The sequence below is a fragment of the Helicoverpa armigera genome, chromosome 5 (assembly GCF_030705265.1).
Source record: "Helicoverpa armigera isolate CAAS_96S chromosome 5, ASM3070526v1, whole genome shotgun sequence".
Taxonomy (NCBI): domain Eukaryota; kingdom Metazoa; phylum Arthropoda; class Insecta; order Lepidoptera; family Noctuidae; genus Helicoverpa; species Helicoverpa armigera.
Genome location: NC_087124.1, coordinates 70207 through 92733, shown reverse-complemented (window position 1 = coordinate 92733; position 22527 = coordinate 70207). Strand labels below are relative to the sequence as shown.

The 22527-nt window shown below is 38.4% G+C and overlaps 2 protein-coding genes across 7 annotated transcripts in view; one reads left to right on the top strand and one right to left on the bottom strand.

The window, feature by feature from the left end:
- LOC110377660 (transcription factor BCFI) overlaps positions 1-1127 on the bottom strand; it is a 52727-nt gene extending 51600 nt beyond the window's left edge. For 3 of the 5 annotated variants that reach the window (XM_049842308.2, XM_049842311.2, XM_049842313.2), the window contains exon 1: positions 955-1108. In XM_049842308.2, coding sequence (XP_049698265.2) covers positions 955-985 — 31 coding nt within the window. In that variant the 5' untranslated portion in view covers positions 986-1108. Of the gene's footprint in view, positions 1-954 lie in introns of all 5 variants that reach the window. The other 2 variants (XM_049842309.2, XM_021336621.3) reach the window with 2 other exon arrangements.
- A 6102-nt stretch (positions 1128-7229) lies between these two features.
- LOC110377662 (thialysine N-epsilon-acetyltransferase) lies at positions 7230-22240 on the top strand. 2 transcript variants are annotated; one of them, XM_021336624.3, is made up of 3 exons: positions 7308-7467; positions 11180-11231; positions 21437-22240. In XM_021336624.3, the coding sequence occupies exons 1-3, from the start codon at positions 7357-7359 to the stop codon at positions 21823-21825; spliced, it is 552 nt and encodes a 183-aa protein (XP_021192299.3). In that variant the 5' UTR covers positions 7308-7356; the 3' UTR covers positions 21826-22240. The 2 variants fall into 2 exon arrangements, with proteins under 2 accessions (XP_063890681.1, XP_021192299.3); XM_064034611.1 differs by lacking the exon at positions 11180-11231 and having other exon boundaries at positions 7230-7467.
- The last annotated feature ends 287 nt before the right edge of the window (positions 22241-22527 follow it).

The window sequence follows — 22527 nt, the reverse complement described above, 5'->3', positions numbered from 1 at the left end:
GCGACCTGACAGAGTGGTCGAGCCCTGTCGGAGCTGGCGCAGTGTAGCACGCCTCGCATGCTCTCCACGGACTGCAAACCTTATATGTTTTAAAGTTCTGTGTGGATACGAAGCCATACCACTCCTGCTTTACATTACACTATTTATTATTACTACGAAAGGCCTTCTAATGGTGTGTATGTCTGTTCACAATATAAAGACATATACCTACAATCTAGAATCAATTTGTCTAGACTTCTGGCTTAAACAAGAAATAATCAAGACGCCAGGCTGTCATCGTCAAGAAAAAAAAATAAGTTTGGTAGGTACTAAGTAACATTGCCAAGTTGTCTTACTGCGGATGTCTATAACCTTTCTGTCCGTTGCTTTGCAATTACAGATTGTTGAACATAATTGAATGTACTAACGTCAATCTTTTAATATGCTAATTAAATCTCTACTCGCAAATCAATATATTTGAACAATGCGTACCTATGCGAATGTGGAACAGTGAGTGGCAGCTAGTCAGTCCTGCCAGGCGCATGTACACCGCGCTGTGTGCGCTCCCCACATACATTTGCTACTGCTACGCAGGAGTTCTGTTGCGGTGACAGTTTTAATCTCTCAAAATTCTCCTCACACGAAATTCCCGCAGTCAGTAGTATTGCCGGTGTATCAAGATTCTCACAGCTTACTCAGTCCAACACATTAAAACGACATCAAGCGTTTGTGGAGATGCAAGACACATGCAGATAAGTGGTCAAAAGCAGTATACTACATACCTACATCGTAAAATTCATCTTTTCATCATGAAGAGCTTCGGTGATGGACATTTTGGAAACGTACCAGGATACTTACCGAATAGCACACTATATATTTTAACGACTTTCGGATTTCTGAAGAAACCTTGTGAGAAGCGGCAAACGCAGGAGTCGAGCACTACACAATACAAACGAGGAGCAGGGAGGCACTCACCGAATTGGTACTCGTTCTTGGTGGTGGCCATAGTGCAGTGCAACGAGCGCGGACACGTCAGGGCGCGGGCGGCAGGCGCGCGTGGCAGAGCATCACCAGCGGCGCTCGAGCGAGGTGCGCGTGCGCGCGGCGGCCGATAGCGCGCGAGTCCGCGGCCGGCGCGCGCCCCGCCCCGCGCGCCCGCGCTGACGCAACCCGCCGCGACACGTCTGACCCCGCGCCGCACGCTGCCGCCTCCACTGCTCTCCACGAACCCACCCGCCTCAATCAAACCACAACTCACTCCTGAAACGTTCATTTAAATCCTTCTTATGGTTGTCCGTAGGTACGCCTATTAACCTTGTCCATTCACAGCAAACTTTAGTCGGCCGAATTATTTGTTTGAGCTTATAAATTAATATGAAGTTGAATGGTCCCACACGTACAAAGTTCAGGTATTAGGCTGCCTGTCTGTGTCTGTGGTGGACAGGCAGCCTTAAGCTGTATCAGACCCACTTAAAACTTTGATTGGCATCAAAATTTTCTTAAAAAAAAAAAGTAAACCCTTGGCTCAACTATCGGCCCATTGTTTAACCTGTAGTGTGCGGCTACTATAACTATGACCAATATTTGGCCTGTGCTTATTTAAAATACGAAAATGAAATAATTTAACAGAAAACTGAAGACATGGATCCAAACTTATAACACCCCTCTTTTCCCGTTAGTGATTGATGAGCATGCACCATGCAAAACAAAGACATTGATGATGATGATGTCCTCCTAGCCGATTATCGGCTACGGCGGCTATTCTCATGTTAGGAGATCAGCCAACTGCGCAGGACATAATTATAGTGCACAAGCATTTGCGCAGACACAGGTGCACTCACTATTCCTTAACTCTCATAGCCCGATGGGACGGTAATCCGACACGACCGGAGAGAGATCAGGCGCAGGACCGACATTTACGTGCTCTCCGATTCACGGGTGTATCAATCACTAGCTTCAGGCTCCGGGCAGCTTTGTGAAAGTCTTCTAAAACCCACAAAGCGATTTCGGCCCGACTCGGGAATCGAACCGGAGACCTCGTGCTCAGCAGCCGCACTTGCGACACCTAGACCAACGAGGCAGTTAAAAAAACAAAGACATTAACTAGATACCTACTTAATAATACGTCCACGGCCAATTTCAGCCACGGCGGCTGTTCTCATGTGGGGAAATCAGCTAACTGCGCGGGACATATTATAGTGCACAAGCATTTGCGCAGACACAGGTGCACTCACTATTCCTTCACTGTCATAGTCCGATGGGACGGCAATCCGACACTACCGGAAAGAGATGAGGTGCATGACTGACATTAACGTGCTCTCTGATGCACGGGTGAATCAATCACCCACTTGCAGACTACAGGCTGCTTTGTGTAAGTGTTTTTTTTTTTTTAATAAAAAACCACGAAGCGATTTCGGCCCGACCCGGGGATAGAACCCGAAACCTCAGATATAACAGTCGCGTTTGAGACCACTAGACCAACGAGGCAGGCTTGTAACTAGATAATGATGTAGTAACAAATTTAGGACTATGCCGCTGTCAAATTGTTGATGATGGTGTGCGAGCGGTGAACTCCCGCACCAGCAAGCGCTACTAAGGTTAAGCATTACCACAAGCAATTAAGATTTTGCTGCATACGGAATTACGTTTATAATAGATGAACGAAACAAGTTTCTACTGCTGCCAGCTACGTAGGGACCTTTGTAAATATATACATACACGTAGTGAGTTAGTGTATGTTTGATCATACGGTAGTTTGCTCTACAATCATATTGCAATCGTAAATCATTTGCAGACAAAATGATTCATTATTGAATGACAGAAAAGGATAAAAACGTTTATTTCAAAGAAAAAATAGTGGAATGCCACATACGCTTCAATCGTAATCGAGTCGGGATTGGATCTCAGTCGAATGTGAATCGTATGTTGCTTAAGTAAAATTAGGAGAATCGGGCCCCAGATCAATAGGAATAACAAGTAAATAACAAGCCCAAATAGACAGGGTAGATAACACATGCCGTTTTGGAGTTCCCTCGACTTTCCCTCATCTCCATCATCAGGTCAGGTCAGCTCCAAACGTTTGCTGTTTTATAGTGTTATCAGATGTTCACCTGAGTGTCAAGTTTGAACCTATTCTACAATTTACTCTTTGATTTCTCAGGGTGTCAAAAAAGACAAACATGTAAGCGATCCGTCTTGTTCCACTTTTTTAAATACATTGACTGCCTCGTGGGTCTAGTGGTCGTAAGCTCGACTGCTGTGCACGGTCTCAGGTTCGATTTCCGGGTTGGGTAGAAAGCGCTTTGTGGGTTTTAGAAACTTTCACAAAGATGCCTGTAGTCTGCAAGTTGGTGATTGATACACCCGTGCATCGACGAGCACGTAACTGCGCCTAATCTCTCTCCTGTCGCGTCGAATTGCCGTCCCATCGGACTATGAGAGTGAAGGAATAGTGAGTGCACTTTTGCATGCGCATATGCTTGTACACTATTTCCTTATATGAGAACAGTGGCGGTGGCTGAAAATGAGGGTTTCGAAAAATGGCGTCCACGAGGTGGCAGCACCGAGTCGTCAGGTCCAGATAACTGTCAAAGTGCTTATCTTTACTATGAATAGTGAACGATTTTAGTATTTTTTTTATTTTATAATTAAAGCACTGCATTATTGTTTTACTATTGCGGTTGAGTAAATAAAAAAAACTAAATCATATTGTGTTAAAAAATTTTTCAACAAGCTTTTCCTTAGTACCAGTGACTTTTGCACCCTCTCTCTTAGCTCAATTTTTAGTTCGGAAACCTTATTCTGACCGTAGTCCATAATAAAATCAATAACACTTCCAATATAACAGAATTTCAATAAACAATACGTTCGGCACCTACAATTCCATACTATTTGACAGCTGTTTGGACCAGACGCATACGTGGCGCCACCCGGTGGCAGAAAAAATTTCAAAAACCCTCATTACATACACCTGCTGCATGTCACTCTTTTACAAAAACTTCCTGTCGGTTTTATTCAGATATTTGAAGCCTCATAACACTTAGTCTACACAATATATTTTATAACCAATGTGAATATATACTTTCTTGAAGAATATTTGATAGGTACTTATTCGAAGTCTAGAACATCAAGTTGCACTAATTTCACTGATTACCTTAATAGTTACTTCGTCGGGATATATAAAGACATACCTCTCTTAAAGTTCATCATATTTGATGTATTTTTTTGAGGACTACAAAGTTTTCTGATATTTTCTAACTAAAACTTTATATAGTCCTATTTTCCCCACATTAAATATCATTTAATTTATATTTTTGCGAGTTTTCTTTCCCAAGTTACGTGACCATTTATACAGTGGAGTTTTATTCAAACTAACAGGCCAAATAAAATATGGAGAAGCTCTTTTTTATCAAATGAAAAACCTCTGTGGGTTACCAGCCTTAGGGAGTGTCAGGCTCTTACTGACTAAAACCTTTCATGTTACTTTTTCAGATCCTCGTGTACCAGGACCGCGGTAACTCTTTCGAAAAATTCCGCAGCTCCGGAAGCCTTTCCCTAGTGGGCTATTAGTAGCTGAAACCATATTTTATGAAAACTTGTAGCAATAAAAATGGGTTTGAATCGGGAGCAGTAGTACTATATTTATGATACTTCAGTTAAAAATTACCAGAAAATGTATCTATCTTTAAATCCCGACGTGTTAGTACAACTTTATGTTCTGGACTTTAATCAATTCTGCTAATTTTATTTTTTTAATATCACTTGGATGATTGTAGCCTTGTACGGTAGGTATTCCCATTCAAATTTTTGCAAGAGTTTTAATGACTATAATTTGTCTGAGATTTAATATGATCCATTATTAAATCTCAGAGATTAACGATTGCGATACGATTGTAGAACAGCCTCTGTAGCCCAATGGCAATCCAACGGAATGTCGTTGGAATACGATTGGTCTTATATATTATGAGCAGAATAACCGCTAACGTTAAAACTGTTATTGAGATTCAATTGTTATCGAATTGACACGTAATAAATTAGCAGAATTGGTCCTCAGAACATAAGAAATATATATTTCGCCTAGGTAACAAAAATACTGCAGACTAGGTATTATTGGTATGATATTTGTTCGTGATATGCGTGATACAAACGTAAGACGCCATCTAGCGCACCATAGCTGAATCTCTAAGAGACCGAGCTAGCCGCTCTCCATGACAGACTGCTCACTTCAAGTCGTTCAAGCCAAATAAAAGACAGCTAATCTTTGTTTATTTAGTTGCTTATTATTCATATAGGGTAAGAAACTGTACTGAGTTGATTTTAAACAATTAAATTGATATAGTGACTTTAGCATCATCTATATTTCAACGCTGTGCATAAATTGTCTATGACATTTTGTATTAATTCAGTGTTGCAAGTTTGTAGAGAATATCCAAATTCAGTGTTTCATCTGTTTGGAGTCGAATGCAATGGTAAATGCCAACAGTACGGTGAACGTCTTTCGTCTGAAACGACGATGCGAGCTATTTCAAGGTTGTGTTACTAAAATTACGCTTGTTATTCTGTATATTTTAAAGTCGTGGTGGCCTGTGGGTAGGGCTGCCATCCGTCCGGGTTTCCCCGGATTTGTCCTCGTTTGGAGGCCGTCCGGGGGCCGTCCGGGCGGGGTTTCAAGAAGTGTCCGGGGAAAACCCGGACACTTTTCATATAAGGAAGCACCTCATTGAATTTAAGTATATGTTAATAGTAAATGGATTACAAATTAGGTATTATTTTGTTTAAAAAAAGTCATACCTACTCGTTCGGGAAAAATAATGCCATTTACGTAAAATGTCCGGGTTTTTTTCATATTTGTCCGGGTTTGGCGAAATTCGAGATGGCAGCCCTACCTGTGGGTAAAGAGCCAACCTCTCAAGTATGTACGGTAGACTGCACCTCAGTGGTAACTGTCATGCACCTTAGCTCAATAGTAATAAGTACGATTTTCCTATAAAACTGTTACCACTGACCTGAAGTTGACTGTACGAGTGTGGGTTCGATTCCAGGTCAGGCAAGTACCAATACAACTTTTCTAAGTTTGTATTACTTTCTAAGTATATCTTGGACATCAATGACTGTGTTTCGGTTGGCACGTTAAACTGTAGATCCCGGCTGTCATTGAACATTCTTGGCAGTCGTTAGGGGGTAGTCAGAAGCCTTACTGGCCTGACGCCAGTCTAACCAAGGGGTATTGGGTTGTCCGGGTAACCGGGTTGAGGTGGTCAGATAGGGCAGTCGCTTCTTGTAAAGCACCGGTACTCAGCTGAATCCGATGAGACTGGAAGCCGACCCCAACATAGTTGGGATCGTGTTCCTGCTCGTTTATCCCTTCCCTACTATCCCTACTGATATTATAAATACGACAGTAACTCTGTCTGTCTGCTACTCTTTCGCGTTTAAACGACTGACCTGATTTTAATAAAATTTGGTACAGAGATAGAGTTGACCTTGAGAGAGAACATAGGATAGTTTTTATTCCGGACTTTTGAAGAATACTCTTGGAAACGCGATATATAACCGAACTCTATGCGGGCGAAGCCGCTGGCGGAAGCTAGTAAGTTATATTTTTGGTTTTAACGTGTTTATATTTAAACCATTTTTTTTTTCAGAAACTTTGTGGAATGGGAGGTTTTCGTTTTGGGAATTTAAAAAAGAAATAAAAGTTATGGATGGCGTTGTGCCTACTACGTGAGTGTAAAAGATATTTTGCCTTTACCAAGTTAAAAAAAAAACATTGCATCAAGATCTTTGAGCCGAGACCCAAGATCAATTCTGGACAAATTGTATTAAAATCTCTCGGGACATTCGGTCATATGACTTCTTTTCTCCTATTTTTATTCCCTATTTTCTATTTATTTAATTGTCTTCAGCTAAGAAAATAATGAAAAAAAAAATTCCTTATTAGTATAATTAAAGAATTCCAAAATTAGACTCTTTCCGTGGAATTTAGAAAGTAAAAAAGAGAAACGAGCTTGTGGCTAAGTCAAACCCGCCTGTATCGATCGACCATGAGGTTGAGCAATATTTGGCGCAATCGGTCCGTGGATGAGTGACTGCCTTGTCATGATGAGGTCTTCCGTCTTTCAGAAGGCACGATAACAGGTCATCTGTCATTTGATCCTCTTTGGCAATCAGATGCCAGAGAGTCTTGCCGAGGTCGGATAGGCAGTCGCTCCATGTAAAACACTCGTAGATACAATGTTCTATAGTTGAAAGATTTTTAAAAATAAATGGGGTCTGTGGGAATTAGAGCTGGCAGCCCCGCTCTGAGAGCATGTTGTGGAATGTGGGCATGTGGGCGCCGCGCTGAGTCAGTGAGGCAGCGGGCGGCGAGCGGACGACATGAGCGCGGCGGACGGCGCGGGAGGCGAGGGCGACGCGGGCGACGGGGGCCCGGTGACGGTGCGCGAGGCGACGCGCCACGACATGCAGCACGTGTTCGACATGATACAGGTGAGCCACTCCACCATGCTCCACCAGCGCCTCACCGCTCTATGTAGGTATACACATTTACAACTTCACACACAGATGCATACTTTTCTTTGTATTCATATACTGTCACTGGAGTGTCTTCAGTTATCACACTTTATGCATGCCTAGGACAGTTGTAACTAGGGTTGCCAACATGTCATCAGCAAAAATTCCCCAAAAAAAAGATACAAAAAAATATAGTACCTACATTAAAAAAAAACATCAGTATTTTATGGAAAAAGTTACAATTTTCTACCAAAAAAAAAAAAACGAACACCGAGAAGTACACAAGAAATCTTGGTTTAAATTACTTTATGTGTATTTCAAAAAGTTTAACGACTGGTTACAAACATCATTCGGGTTTGTCAAGCATGTGTATACTTAAGTGCATTCCTAATTTCAGACAATTGCTAAGAAAGTGGTTAAAATCAATCAAGTAATAATGTGATAATTGGATAACAGTTGAATCTCAATTGCAATTTTAACCTTACCGGGCATTCTGCCGCTAATATAAGACCGATCGTATTCCAGTGAAATATCATTGGTTTGCCATTTGATCTATCTATATTGTAGTCTGCTCTACAACATATTGCAGTCGTATATCATTTGCAGATGATATGATTGACGATATGATATGATAACTATCTGTGATTCATTATTAATCACAGAAAAGGATAAAAACGTTCATTTAAAAGAACGCCACATATAGGGTTGCCAACTATACTGTTTTAAACAGTATTATACTGTTTTTCACTAAATTATACTGTTTTTCACTAAATTATACTTTTTACTGTTTAACAAAAAAAAAGTATACAAAATACTGTTTTCAGCATCAAAATGCAGACACATTATTATGAGTTACATTTAGACGCTCGAAAAAATATGTATTTAAAAATAATAAATAAATACTGTTTGTTTTGCCAAAATACTGTTTAATAATCTTCATAGACCTGAATATACTTTATTTCTTGTAAAAAAAGTTGGCAACCCTAGCCACATACGCTTTAATCGTAATTCATTTGTGAATGAATCTGAGTTGGATGTCAATCGTATGTCGCTTTAGTAAAATTAGCAGAATCAAGCAACTGGCCTAGTACCTTTCAGAATATTCGTCGGTGTTTTGAAAAGTTTTCAAAGTGGTTTTCAGAAAACTGATCATGTTTTAGTGTTTTTTTTTCTAAGATGTATATTATACTTTCTAAGTGTATCTTGGACACCAGTGACTGTGTTTCTGATGGCACGTTAAAGGAACTGTAGGTCCCGGCTGCCATCGAACATTCTTGGCAGTCGTTACCGGTTGTCAGAAAGTCGGACACCAGTCTATCCAAGGTGTATTGGGTTGCCCGAGTAACTGTTTTGAGGGGGTCAGATAGGGTAGTCGCTCCTTTAAAACTTAGCTACATCCGGTTAGACTGGAAGCCTACCCCAAAATGTTGGGAAAAAGGCTCGGAGGATGATGATAATAAGTAGTAACTAATGGAACTTTCTGAACTGACTGAACCTTTCCGCTAAATCAAAACTTTTTTATTTTTTTGCGTTCTGTGTCCGCGCAAGTTGGATGTACAACATGCGCATGCGGTCCTATCACAGTGATATGAACTCACTTTGATGAGGTACCCCTTGTAGAAGTTACAAGTTACTGTAGAGTGACAGTGAAAATATAGTATTTTTGCGTAATAATATTTTTCCATCAGTAGATATATATTACGGAACTTCGAAATAAAATACAATACAATAGTACAGTTGGCAACCCTAGCTGTAACAAATATGCATTTCTATCGGAACCTATTCTGTAACTAAAGATTAGTGCTGTGGGCAGTCGAGTACTTGAGATAATAATATATTTTTTCATGTACGAATTATGAAAATTGGTTCACGTAATCCAAAATTACCACCAAAAACCCAATATTCATCCATCTAGTTTTTTCGACTTAGGTAACCTAATTTACCGAGAGATGTCGCTGTGCATTGCGCTACTTGGACCTGTTGAGGTGTTTTCTGAGCTAATGGAGTCGGGATAGGTATCCCGCTCTTGGCCGGTTTTTTGAAGTGGCATCAGTGTCCATTAGTAGCTACGGTCAGTGGTTTCAGATCATGTGTTTCTATGAAAATCTGACGAAGAAATTAGTATGATTTTATATATAATAAAAAGTAATTACCATACTATTACCGAACAAGGTCAAATCTGTTACAATATTTTGGGAAAGAAAACAAGTATAAAATGAGAACAAATGTGTTTTTATCATGCGAGTTCTTCAGATGGAGATCAGCGTTGATCTGCCGCATTCAGCGCTGTTCCGCCGCGTTCGACGCTGAATGGGGCGGAACAGCGCTGAACACGTATAGTTCTCAACTCCTTGTCGACAACTTGCAACCTGCATAGCTCCTGGATAGAAATGATTTATTATTACGTAATCATTATGCACGCAAGGATCGAGAGAGTTCGGACGTGTTTTAAAGTAATTCTAATTACCTACCTCCAATATTTTTTCGAAATAAAATAATGGACGAAGAGAAACTTATATTTCTAGTGCAAAAATATTCTTAATTTTTTACGCTTATTTTTATACCGCACATAGAACTGTCCATGTTGAGGGCACAATACTAATTGAGTAGCTGACCCGTCTTCGCAGCATATTCAGCGCAGTACGTAGTAGATATGTTATGGACCATGTGATTAATTCGGGCATTATAAATAATGCCCGAGCATTATGAATAATGTCTAGCTTTATCGGGCCACGTGATTAATAACTATCTTAACTTCATTATTTATCACATTGCACGGGCATTATTATATTGCTACATGATAGTTGGGCAATTTGATAATAAAGCTATATTTTATGCGGTGCGAGGGTGGCAGTTGTTGTAATAAATAAATCCTGTTACTTGCTACATATTTTATGATTATTGTTTTAATGGAAAATTACAAGTCTTGCCACAAAATTATTAATTGGACTATTGTCATCTGATTTACTAACTCGGCCTCGTTTTTCTTGATCTCATTTTTCTTGGCTCGTTTTTTTTTATGGTAGAATTTAATTTGGATTCAAAATATTGTATTAAAAATTGAACTTAGTGACGAAAACGAATCGCTGCAAAACCGACTCCACGCAGTCTTGTCTGCCCTACCCCTAGAGTGCAATTCAAATCCGCGTAGGCGCGGAGGGGCGAGGCGGCTCGCATGGGACCGCCGGAGCCCCGCAGCGCCGGAGCCGTGACAGAAGCGATGCTTGCTGCATGTTGCATGCTTACTTCCATGTTCATGGTCAATTAATATGGGATGTGTTATGTTAAAATAATAAAATTAAATATGTTTGTATTACTTTGCCCAAAAGGTCACGGGCAATATGTATAGTGCCCGGTCAATTTGATTATTTGAATAATTATTATCAAATTGCACTCTCATATTGGGCATTTTTCATAATGACTGGACATTATGTATACTGCCCAATTTATCACTTGGTCCATAACAGATACAAGCATTTTAGCGAAGATAACACTCTTACGCCGCTGTACGCCGCTGATAGAAGTAGAACTGAATAAGTGTGACCAAAACCGTTCAGCGAAACGCGAATAGAGCTGAATAAGTGTGTGTAGTCCCTTAGTAGAACTCGGCTGCATCCGGTGGATGGCTAAGCTCACATTTTGTAATAAAGATGAGCTAGTTGACAACGATGCGTGGGTTGTGTTGCAGGAGCTGGCGGAGTACGAGGGCATGCCGCGCGGGCCGCAGCTCAGCGTGCGCGGTGAGTGTCCATTCTAATCATTTCCAACTGGCACCGGCATTCCATGGCTAGCCAGTTCCACCTCAAAACTCTAAACAGACGTGGGAGGATATGTTGCCGCCGATCGCACGGTGTCCAGATCTGGCAACTGTAATTGTGTGTATATTAAATGATGTTTCTAATTGTATCTTGGACACCATTGTAACTTTACTAAAGGTGAAGGAAAACATCGTTAGGAAATCTGGACTCTGAAATCATCAATCTGCCTTGAGCAAATATGGTGGTTTACGACACTAAATCCTTTTATGAAAAGAGGCCTGCGCCTTGCAGAGGGACATTAAAAACATTAAAAATGTTGATGATGTTAACAATAATTTCGATAGAATAGACTTGACCTGAACTTTATAATCAGATAGCAATTCTAACAAAGACTGAGGAAGTTTATTATAAAAACCAGCCTAGAGCGTGTCGGGCCAGGATCAGTGTAGGGCTCCACAGTTTCCCAAGTATAGCCCTTTCCGATTCCAATCCCATTAACTCAGAAAAAAAAACAGCCCAATGTACAGTGACGTTCAGTGATACAGAATTGCGCTTAAGTTCTCAGCATCTTAAGTCTGACATGCATTTCCTTAAAATTCGGCATCAGACGTGTGACACCGGCTTCCCACGGTGCGTGTTATCGCGGACGGACGCGGACCAGCTCGGACGACGCACCGTGGGAAGGATCTCGTCCGTGGTAGCAGAGGACCTCTATGGATGGCGGTGCGCCGGTATCCGTCGCGAGGCGGTAACTTCAAAGCTGGGGAGAGGGATTTTATGTCATTCGTTAATTTTCTACCGTGATCCCACTGCTATGTGTGATAAAACACAAAATAAATAACTTTAGATATAATATATCTAATTCAAATGTTAATGTAAGTGTATATAGACATATTAAGTCGTTAAACGACTTTTGTTGTATGCTGATATCCACCATCGCCGTGGTTTCTTTTTATTTTTACTACTTAATACAATGCATAATTTAGTAATTGTTAATTAACACCACAGCCGCGACTGCAACGACGGAACGTTCTCTTCACTTTGCATTTTGAAATAAAGTTATCGAAAGATCTGCACAGACCGACACGCACCGTTGGAAGAGCCCTGTGCGTTGCAGTCTGTGAACAACAGCACAAAATCTGCTCTGAGTTATAAAGTACTAGCTTTTGCCCTCGACTTCGTTCGCGTGGAATAGTGATTTCCGGCAGATTTTTGGTTTGACCAATAGATGGCGCTATATGTCCGGAAAAAAAATATTTTTATATTTTTTTGTAATAAAAACTATCCTATGTCCTTTCCAAGTTAAGTTCCAAACTACACATAAATTGGTTCAGTAGTTTAGGCGTGAAGAAAAGACAGACAGACAGAGTTACTTTCACATATAGGTATACAGGAATGAAATTTAAGCGAATTTTAATTTTAAGGTGGTCTGGACCACCAGTTTTTTTAATGATTTTATGAGAACATATCTGCATCATCAGTAAAAAAAAAAAAATATCCGCCCTAAAATCAGCAAAATATGGATACTAACTATAGTAGGGGAGGCGAGAGTGCTAAAACCTATTAGATTGCGAAGCTTAGTTGATAAGAAGAAAAAAATGTCCTGACATACACACACTTTCATCGGTGGGTGGAGCGGCTATAAACTTTCAAAAATGTAAAAAAAAACAGTTGCATGGACATACTCGAGCGCGTCAGATATTAATAGCATGCACGTCCTACGTTATTTTGAAAACATACGTATATTAATCTGACTGTTTCCATGGTGGGGGTGGTAGTAGGTAAGGGTTAAAAATGGGAAAAATAATAAGTTTATCGAGCGCGTCAGGTTATCAAAAGGGGTGTTAAGTGAACCAAAACGAAGGCTCTTATGCAATAATCTGACGATTTAGACGTGACCTAAACTCGTGGCCATTACTTGAAATTGCAAAAAAAAATCGCCATTTTGAAATACTCGAGCGCGTCAGATTAAGAGCGCTATTACAAAATCGAATCGCTCAGGTTTAGGTAAATTAGACGATAGCCGGCAGCACTTGCGCGCGTGTGCGTCTAGTGAAATACGCAACGCACACCTGCGGACCGCCACGCGGCACAAACAAACTTGAGACTTTGCCACTTTTATTTTCGAAATAGTTTATTGGTTTTATAGTTCATGAAATATTATTTGTACCGATGAATTTTATAACCTAGAATAGCTCGATTGAGTTACAATAAACAAATAATCGTTTACAATTTTTAAATTATTTAATCGACAACCAAACTTTTCATCATGTTTATCAATTAGGTATAAGTAATTGATTTATAAAAAAACTAAAATCTATAATTCGTCTTCCATGTATTGTATCTTCATTTTCCTGCAACAATAAAAACTAGGAATGTAAATAGTTTATTAAAACAAATATGTCTGTTGCGAGTGACAAAAAATACTTACCATATTATTTGTACTGGTATCCGATTGAGTCTGATAATCTGAATTAAATATGCTTTCATTATCCTGCAAGAATCAAAGATATCCAATAATATTATTATGCAACAGCGAAACTAACGACGATGACATTTACGTACATATAACCAACATCAAAAAAAGAGAACCCAATCTATAACATTTTCGCATTAGAATATCATGGGTTAATACTTGTGTATATTACATTTCAATCAGATCATTATAACTAATAAATAAAATAAAAACTCACTAGTATCAAAACGAGTTCGTTGCGCAGGTTGCGCTATATTTTCGAGCTCCGGCGAGTTTGCGCGGCGCAACAGCGAGCGATACGTCCTCCTCGATAAGCGCTTGGCGCTGACTAAAGTTGAACACCGCGCGTCACAAGATTTATATTGATTTTGCATTGCAAACAAAAATTATTTTAAAATATTGTTTTACTTTTAAATAGACCAATTTTTTTTTTCAAGCTTTATAACAATACCACCTTAATTATTAAATATGTTTTATTTGAATTTGGATTATACTTTCATAGATAAAAAATATAGTTTTGTACGGAAAATTGTCAGTAACTCTCAGTTTTATAGAATTATTTTTGGTGTATTACTGTATGAATTGTAATAAATTGGTGTAAGCAAGCACAAGTACAAGATATAGTTGTATCTTGAATATTTTTATAAATGGTTAAATTGCTATATCCTCGCAGTACTGAAGCATCAAAAGATTCCCAAAAGCAACATTTTATGAAACATCCTTTGCAGAGACAAAGATTTTACTGATGTACGTGGACAAATAAAATATTTATTGAAAACAGCCCCAAGATAAATGATCAAACTTTCTTAATCTTATTTTTGTTTTTTTTTTTTTGTGACTATATCCAAAGCATAATGACGCATCAAAACTCGTATAAAACTCGAAAATTTGTGATAGCCCTCTTAAGATATATATGGTTCATTTATGTACCCTTAACGTAATCATCTTATAATCTGACGATTATCTGGAGGAATTCGCTTAATCTGACAATGGAAAGTTTTTTTGCAAACCTTTTAACAAATTGAAAAACTGAAAAAATTGCAAGTAAATAAACCAGTATGTACTTATTCTTTGAAGTACAAAACTTTTATTTATAAGCAAATAAGTATGAAAAACATAAAGGACAATGGACACAAATATACGGAACCTCGTACACTCCACCAATAGCAATGTCATACATATCATTGTATAGGCCTTTTTATCTAAAACAACCTTTAATATGACAGCTTTGTTGACGTTTGCCCGTCCTGAGATATAGATCAAAAAGTGTGTAAAAGTTAAAACTAAATAATCCATTGATATCTCAAGTTTTTAAAGGAATATCTAAGTGCTACTACGAGTATGTCTTCTAAGTACTATCAACTTTTACACACTTTTTAATCTATATCTCAGAACGGACAAACATTTCAACAAAGCTGTTATAATAAAGGTTGTTCTCGATAAGAAGGCACATACAATGATATATATGACATTGCTATTAGCGGAGTGTATCAATCTGCTCATACATTACATACATTTCTATAATAATTACATTTAATGAGGGTTTTTGAATTTTTTTCTGCCACCGGGTGGCGCTACGTATGCGTCTGGTCCAAACAGCTGTCAAATAGTATGGAATTGTAGGTGCCGAACTTATTGTTTATTGAAATTCTGTTATATTGGAAGTGTTATTGATTTTATTATGGACTACGGTCAGAATAAGGTTTCCGAACTAAAAATTGAGCTAAGAGAGAGGGTGCAAAAGTCACTGGTACTAAGGAAAAGCTTGTTGAAAAATTTTTTAACACAATATGATTTAGTTTTTTTCATTTACTCAACCGCAATAGTAAAACAATAATGCAGTGCTTTAATTATAAAATAAAAAAAACACTAAAATCGTTCACTATTCATAGTAAAGATAAGCACTTTGACAGTTATCTGGAGCTGACGACTCGGTGCTGCCAACTCGTGGACGCCATTTTACAAAACCCTCATTATAATGACATGTGTCATAAACAATACAATAGAATCTATAATAACATGGCTTGACGGAAATAATCTACGCGTAAATCTTACAAAAACTAATTTCATTCAATTTAATACCCATAGATAAATCTAAAATCTAAATAATCTGCCCAGCATTTTTCCCAGCTATTTTCATACAAAAATAAATACGTATTTTGACTTAATTTATTAGTTTAAAACCATCCAGTAGAGTTGCGCGTTGCCACTCTTGCAGAACAGATAGAAAGAGATAGCAGTTGCTTTCATTGATGAAGCGACACTACGCGCGTACTTTGTGAACCACGTTAAGGCGCGTACGCACGTACGAACACGAACATAGCGAACACAAACACCAGACCCGAACATTTGGTTCGTACGTATGGACGTAATATGCCGATTCGAACACGAACGCAAACATAGTTCGAGTCGAGTTCGCGAGCAACAGTCGTGAACTCTATCTTAGTAGCTATGACGGCGCCGTTGGAAGTGGTCGATTGTGAAGTTATTAAAGCGCTTCGAACACCGTCCATACAGAACACACTACAAGGATCGCCGCGAACATGTTTGACGAACAGAGTGTTCGATGTTCGATAGTGGTACACACGTGCGAACCAAGTTGTTGCATATCATGTAACGCAACAAATTTGTTCGTACGTGCGTACGCGGCTTTATGCAGAGTAGAGCCAATGTTAACCGGATGACTAGGCCACCACGACCTGTATAAAAAAGGCGAAGTATACGAAACGGCATTTCTCGGTATCACGATAGACAAACAATGCAACTGGAAGGCACACGTATTTAACAAAAGTATCCAATAAAATGAATCGTCTTCGTTAAAAACAATATATCTGCATACCATGACCAGTAACTTCCTGAGATTAGCGAGTTCAAACAAAAAAACTCTTCAGCTTTATAATATTAGTGTAGATTATTTAAGACCCAAAATGTACTAACATTTACTATAATTGAAAAAAGAGAGAGAGGAATAGAAACTTGGGAGGAGAATACCGGCATCACGTAGCTGCACGCTTTAAACTTTATCGATTAATTTTCCTTACTTCGGCTTACGGGAATCGTCAGATTTTATATTTTTCGTGAACGTTGAATTACTCCCTTCAAAATAAAAAAAAAATAGCCGCGCTCGAGAAAGTCAAGATGACGTTTTTTTTTTACAAGTTTGTAACCTTCCTACTTCTTATAGTCAATCGCAAATTGTCAGATTAGTGGAATATACACTTTTTAGCATATAACTAACTTACCCTATCTTAATCTGACGCGCTGGAGAATGTCAGATGATAATTTTTTTTTTACTAATCTGATCCTTTATTCTAGACGCGCGGCTGCATATACAGGGCTTTGATTATATATATGTCTAGATGTAGCGTCGAGTGCGCGCAAGCGTGGAAAAAAATGTCAATGTACTGTTCATCGACATTAGCTTTCCTGTCAATCAGAACAGATCGTGCCGCTTAACTGTCAAAACGTATTACGCGCGCTAACTAAAATACAAATAACAGAGGTAAAATGACGACATGTGCAATTAAAGTCTGCCGAAATTATAAAGGAAGGCTAAAAAGTGCCAATAACATCACCTATCATCGGTAACTGACCCAGAAAATAAATATTTGTTTTTTGTAATTATGTTTATTAAATCACGCCATATTGTATCAGTGTTGCCAGTTTCTGTTTTTCATTTTCCCAACTTCACGTGTTTATGTTATGTATAAAGGATATTTTTTTAAGCAGTGCGGAAAAAATTAATAGATATAATTTCTATTTTTATTGCTCGGATAGACATTTTCTGATTCTCCAAAATATTATCTACTATTATTTGATTAGTAAATTATGGTCATCGACGTAACATAATTTTTTTTAGAATTCCAAGTAATCCTATTGTTAGGAGTCAAACCGCACAAAAAAAAGCCGCGGAGATGCGATGTGGACACCAGCAAAAAATACCGTAGTGTGTTCCGATCACTTCCACAGCAAGGACATGAGTACTGTCGACAAGATAGGGCGCCGAAGACTTACAAAAGGAGCAGTGCCAAGCAAGGTTCAATTTTCTATAAAGTTATAGTTAAACCGAATAACACTATGTATACAAACTTTTTAATTAGTCTATTTTTTTTCATTATTTATGGGAGAATCGTAGAAGCTGGTATCATTATTTACGTCAACGCGCAGTGTAAAATGACATCTACACGCACACATGCATAACAATTTTGTCTCTGCTTCTTTGTTGGGATTGTATGGTGACACTCCATCTAGACTTATATATAATCAAAGATACAGGGCTTATATTTGGTGGAGGTGTTAAATGGGGTAATAGGTACCTCCCTATATACTAATCTGCCGCGCTTGAGTAAATCCCGAAATCCCTTCTAGGCCTCCCCTACTACTATTTTTTCGCGCTTGGAGCAGCGCTCGCGACAGTAAACCGGTTTCGCGTTGCCGCCGTGCCTACTATGGACGACTGTGACCATACAATCGGTTACAAAATAAACATCTTTCTCTATCAATAACTATTATTTTTTGTACTAAGACATAACAAAATAAAAAAATACGTATCTATAAAGCTTTTTTAAATACTAATAAGTTCACAAAGTATGCGCACTGGATAAAATTCATTCCTGTATGTAATATTAGTTAGGATTGCCAGTCTGTGAAAGGTATATTACAAAGAAATATTGCATTTGAGAATTTCTTTCGCATGATACCTATGACTCATTACTAGAGGGAGAGGAGACCAACATCCAAACATTTCGCCCATACTCCTTTCTAAAATAAAATCAATCTAGATTCATATATAGACGTATCATCAGCAAACAATACTACATCACAACAATTCTAAATAAACTCTTTTGCAAAAAAAGCGGGCACCTAGGTATGCGAAATCCGAGTTTTAAGGACTTTACGTGTATTTCAAAGGGTTTTAATGATTGTAGTATGTTTCTAGCATCAAAAGGGTTAGCCGAGCATGCGTGAGAGTGTATTCTAAATTTGAATTTTGTACAATTGCTAAGAAATTGCTTAAGCTTGTTTTGGACTAATTGCTGGCAGAAAGTTCGTCGGTGTTTTGAATAGTTTTTGAAGTGATTTTCAGAAAACTGATAATGCAGTTTTAATTAATGATTAATGTACCTTTTTGTTAGATCAAAACATTTCTGAAAAACTATGCGTATTTGATAAAAGTTTCACCTGCTCTAAATGGGCTATACTGATGATTGATGGCAATGTTAAGAGTTTCGGTATTTTAGTGTAAAGGGTTCTACTGTTTAGATATTGTACCCACATGTTATAAAATATCGCTTTTTCATAATTAAACACTATTTAGAGGAGTATCAGTACATTGGGCTGCGGCAAAACCGATTTAAAGTAAGCAGTGCCGATCACAACTCGTCTCCTATCAGACTTTGACATTTTTAAAAGTCTTGAAATTCTACAAAATACAGAAAATAGCGCTTAAAAAAGGGGAACAAATATAATGACCACCATAAAATGCTTTGATACCCTAAGTTTTGCAACCAGAAATATCTACTGAACACCAGAAAAATAAAGTCTAAAAATGTAATAGTACCAGCTATTTTAGTCACGACTTCACTTTAAATTGTATTCGACCACCAAATTTAGTAAATGATCACCAACTCTTGACGACCAAATTAATGTATTATTTTTGCCTAAATAAGTCACTGTGATTGCCATAAAATGTAGGCTTATTACCAAATAAAGTATTATGATGCCATATTAAGTTATGTGTCCGGCTTGCAATGCATGCGTGAGTGTCAGTATGACGAGTGACAGGGGAAAATGGAAGAAAATGACATATTGCGCCCACGCCAAGTAAAATTGGGAACAGGGCAGGAGAAAGAAGAAGAAGAATGTGTTTCTCAATACACTCCCTCGAAAAAACACTCTTATCGCACTGTCTAGAGGCATGCAATAGACAATTTTCCACCCTAGTGCAGGAAAAGGGTCCCCATAATGTTATTACATTTATTGTATCAGGCCGAACTTATTTTTTTGGAGTCAGTTTACTTAAACAGGATAGCAAGATGTAAAAACTTTGATTATAATTTTATATTAAAACGCTGGTATAATTTTGATGATCATTTACTACTTTTGGTGATCATTTACTACTTTTGGGATAAAAATGATTTATTTGGACTCATTTTGCTTACCTTTATTTGGACTCTTATCGCACTGTTTAGAGGCATGCAATAGACACAGTGCAGGAAAAGGGTCCCCATAATGTTATTACATTTATTGTATCAGGCCGAACTTATTTTTTTGGAGTCAGTGTACTTAAACAGGATAGCAAGATGTAAAAACTTTTTTGATGATCATTTACTACTTTTGGTGATCATTTACTACTTTTGGGATAACAATGATTTTTTTGGACTCATTTTGCTTAAATAGGATAGCAGAATTTAAAAACTTTGGTTATAATCTTACTTTAAAATGGTGGTTTAATTTTGGTGATCATTTACTATTTTTGGCTTACGCATGATTTATTTTGGAGTAATTTCACTTAAATAGGATAGCAAAGTGTTAAAACTTTGGTGATAGTTTTACATTAAAATGCGAGTTTCATTTTGGTGATCATTTACTATTTTTGTCTGCTGTTTGTTACTATATCTGGTGATCAGTTAAACATAAGCCTTAAAAAAGTCCTTAAAACTAAGATTTCGCATAGGTGCCCGCTTTTTTTGCAAAAGAGTGTATAATGGCAAGTCATTAATGTATATGAATTACATATACAGTAGAATCCGGATATAACGACCTTCAAGGGACCTACGATACTATGTCGTACTAACCGGACGACGCACAAAACGGACGGATTATTTCTTAAGTACATAACTTAACTTGTATATATAACATACATACATGTTATGTATGTATGTTATAACATATATATAACATACATACATGTTATGTATGTATGTTATATATAAAAATGAATTGATGTTCGTTAGTCTCACTAAAACTCGAGAATGGCTGGACCGATTTGGCTTATTTTGGTTTTAAAATGTTCGTAGAGGTCCAGGGAAGGTTTAAACGATACGAAGTTTGTTGGGTTAGCTAGTCTTCTTATATATAAAAATGAATTGCTGTTCGTTAGTCTGACTAAAACTCCGGAATGGCTGGACCGATTTGGCTTATTTTGGTTTTAGAATGTTTGTAGAGGTCCAGGGAAGGTTTAAACGATACGAACGCGGAGCGGGGGTGCGAGTGCGTAGGTAAACAAAACATTGCGCGTGTGTCGTTTTAACCGGACGTATTATAATAAATATTGGTCGCTATAAGCAGTTGGTCGCTTAAACCGGAGTCGCACTAAACGGTTATATTGTCTTAGTACCTATATACGAAACCTAACTTGAGTAGAGATTATCGTCGCTAAAACCGATTAGTTGTTATAAGCGAAGTCGTTATATATGAATTCTACTGTATATACATATACATTAATATATATATATTATATATACATAAATGTATATATATTATGTTTAGTTTCGTATGTATAATGTAATTTTGAATTTTTAAATTTTATATAATGTAACTAATTTTGTCGTATTAGGCTAAGTGCCTGTAAAGATTAAATTAGCTGTGTTTTTGATAAATAAATTGAATAAATAAATTGAATATTAAAACGTTAAAGTACTATATTAGTTAGATGATGAACGTGATGAACCACTAGGAGATATGACTTAGCAAGATGTTCACGTTGCAGACCTGATCGAGGACGGGTTCGAGTCGCAGCCGGCGTGGTTCTTCGTGCTGGTGGCGGAGTGCGGCGGCCAGGTGGTGGGGCACGCGCTGTGCAACCGCGCCTACTCGTCGTGGACGCGGCGCGCCTTCTACGTGGAGGACCTGTTCGTGCGCGAGAGCGCGCGGCGCCGCGGCGTGGGGCGATGCCTGCTGCGCGAGCTGTGCCGCCGCGCGCTGCGCGAGGGCGTGCACCGCGTGGACTGGCACGTGCTGCAGGACAACGCGCCCGCGCTCGCCTTCTACGCGGGGCTGGGCGCGCGCGACCTGCGCGTCTCCGAGGGCCGCGCCGCGCTGCGCCTCGACCGCCCGCACATCGAGCGCCTGGCCACCTCCGACATAGCTCCGCACTGACGCCTCAATATCGTATTCGGAGATTAATTCATTCATTTTTATCTAAAGGGAATGGGCAGGAGAGGGCAAAATAACTAAATCTAGTTCATCCGCTTGATCAATATATTGTAAATAAGTAAGATAGTTACTAGAAGATTTAAGCTAGTACTGTACTGTACCTACAGTAAGAATGAGTTCTTAGTATAGAGATTGTAAAATTTTGTAAACGGAATCAAAAGTAAGAAGGAAGGAAGAACATAACAGAGACCATTTCAGTGACGATAGATTGCTGGTGCTGCATTCATAAGCTATTGCATTTTGTTTTAGTATTTCTGAAACAATTTGTATTAATGTATAATACCATACTACCTATTATGAATTATCATTGTAACATATTGTATAAAAAATATATTTTATTACACGTTGTATTTTGAAACCATTTGTTTAAATTTCATTAAGGCACTCAAAAAACATGTGAAAACAAATCTATTGCGCATCTAATACTAGCTGTTCCATGCGGTTTCACCCTCGTCCCTGGAAAAGTTCCTCCCGTGCCCAGCGCAGATAATAGGGTTGGTTCCTAGTATTCAGTCAATTAAAAATAGGTATATGCACCGAAAGTTTACAAAACTAGAAACACGATAAGCTTAATTTTTAAATAATCTATGAAATTTAAATTTATCGTCTATTACGTCACGGCACGCCCTTGAAAACGGCGAATAG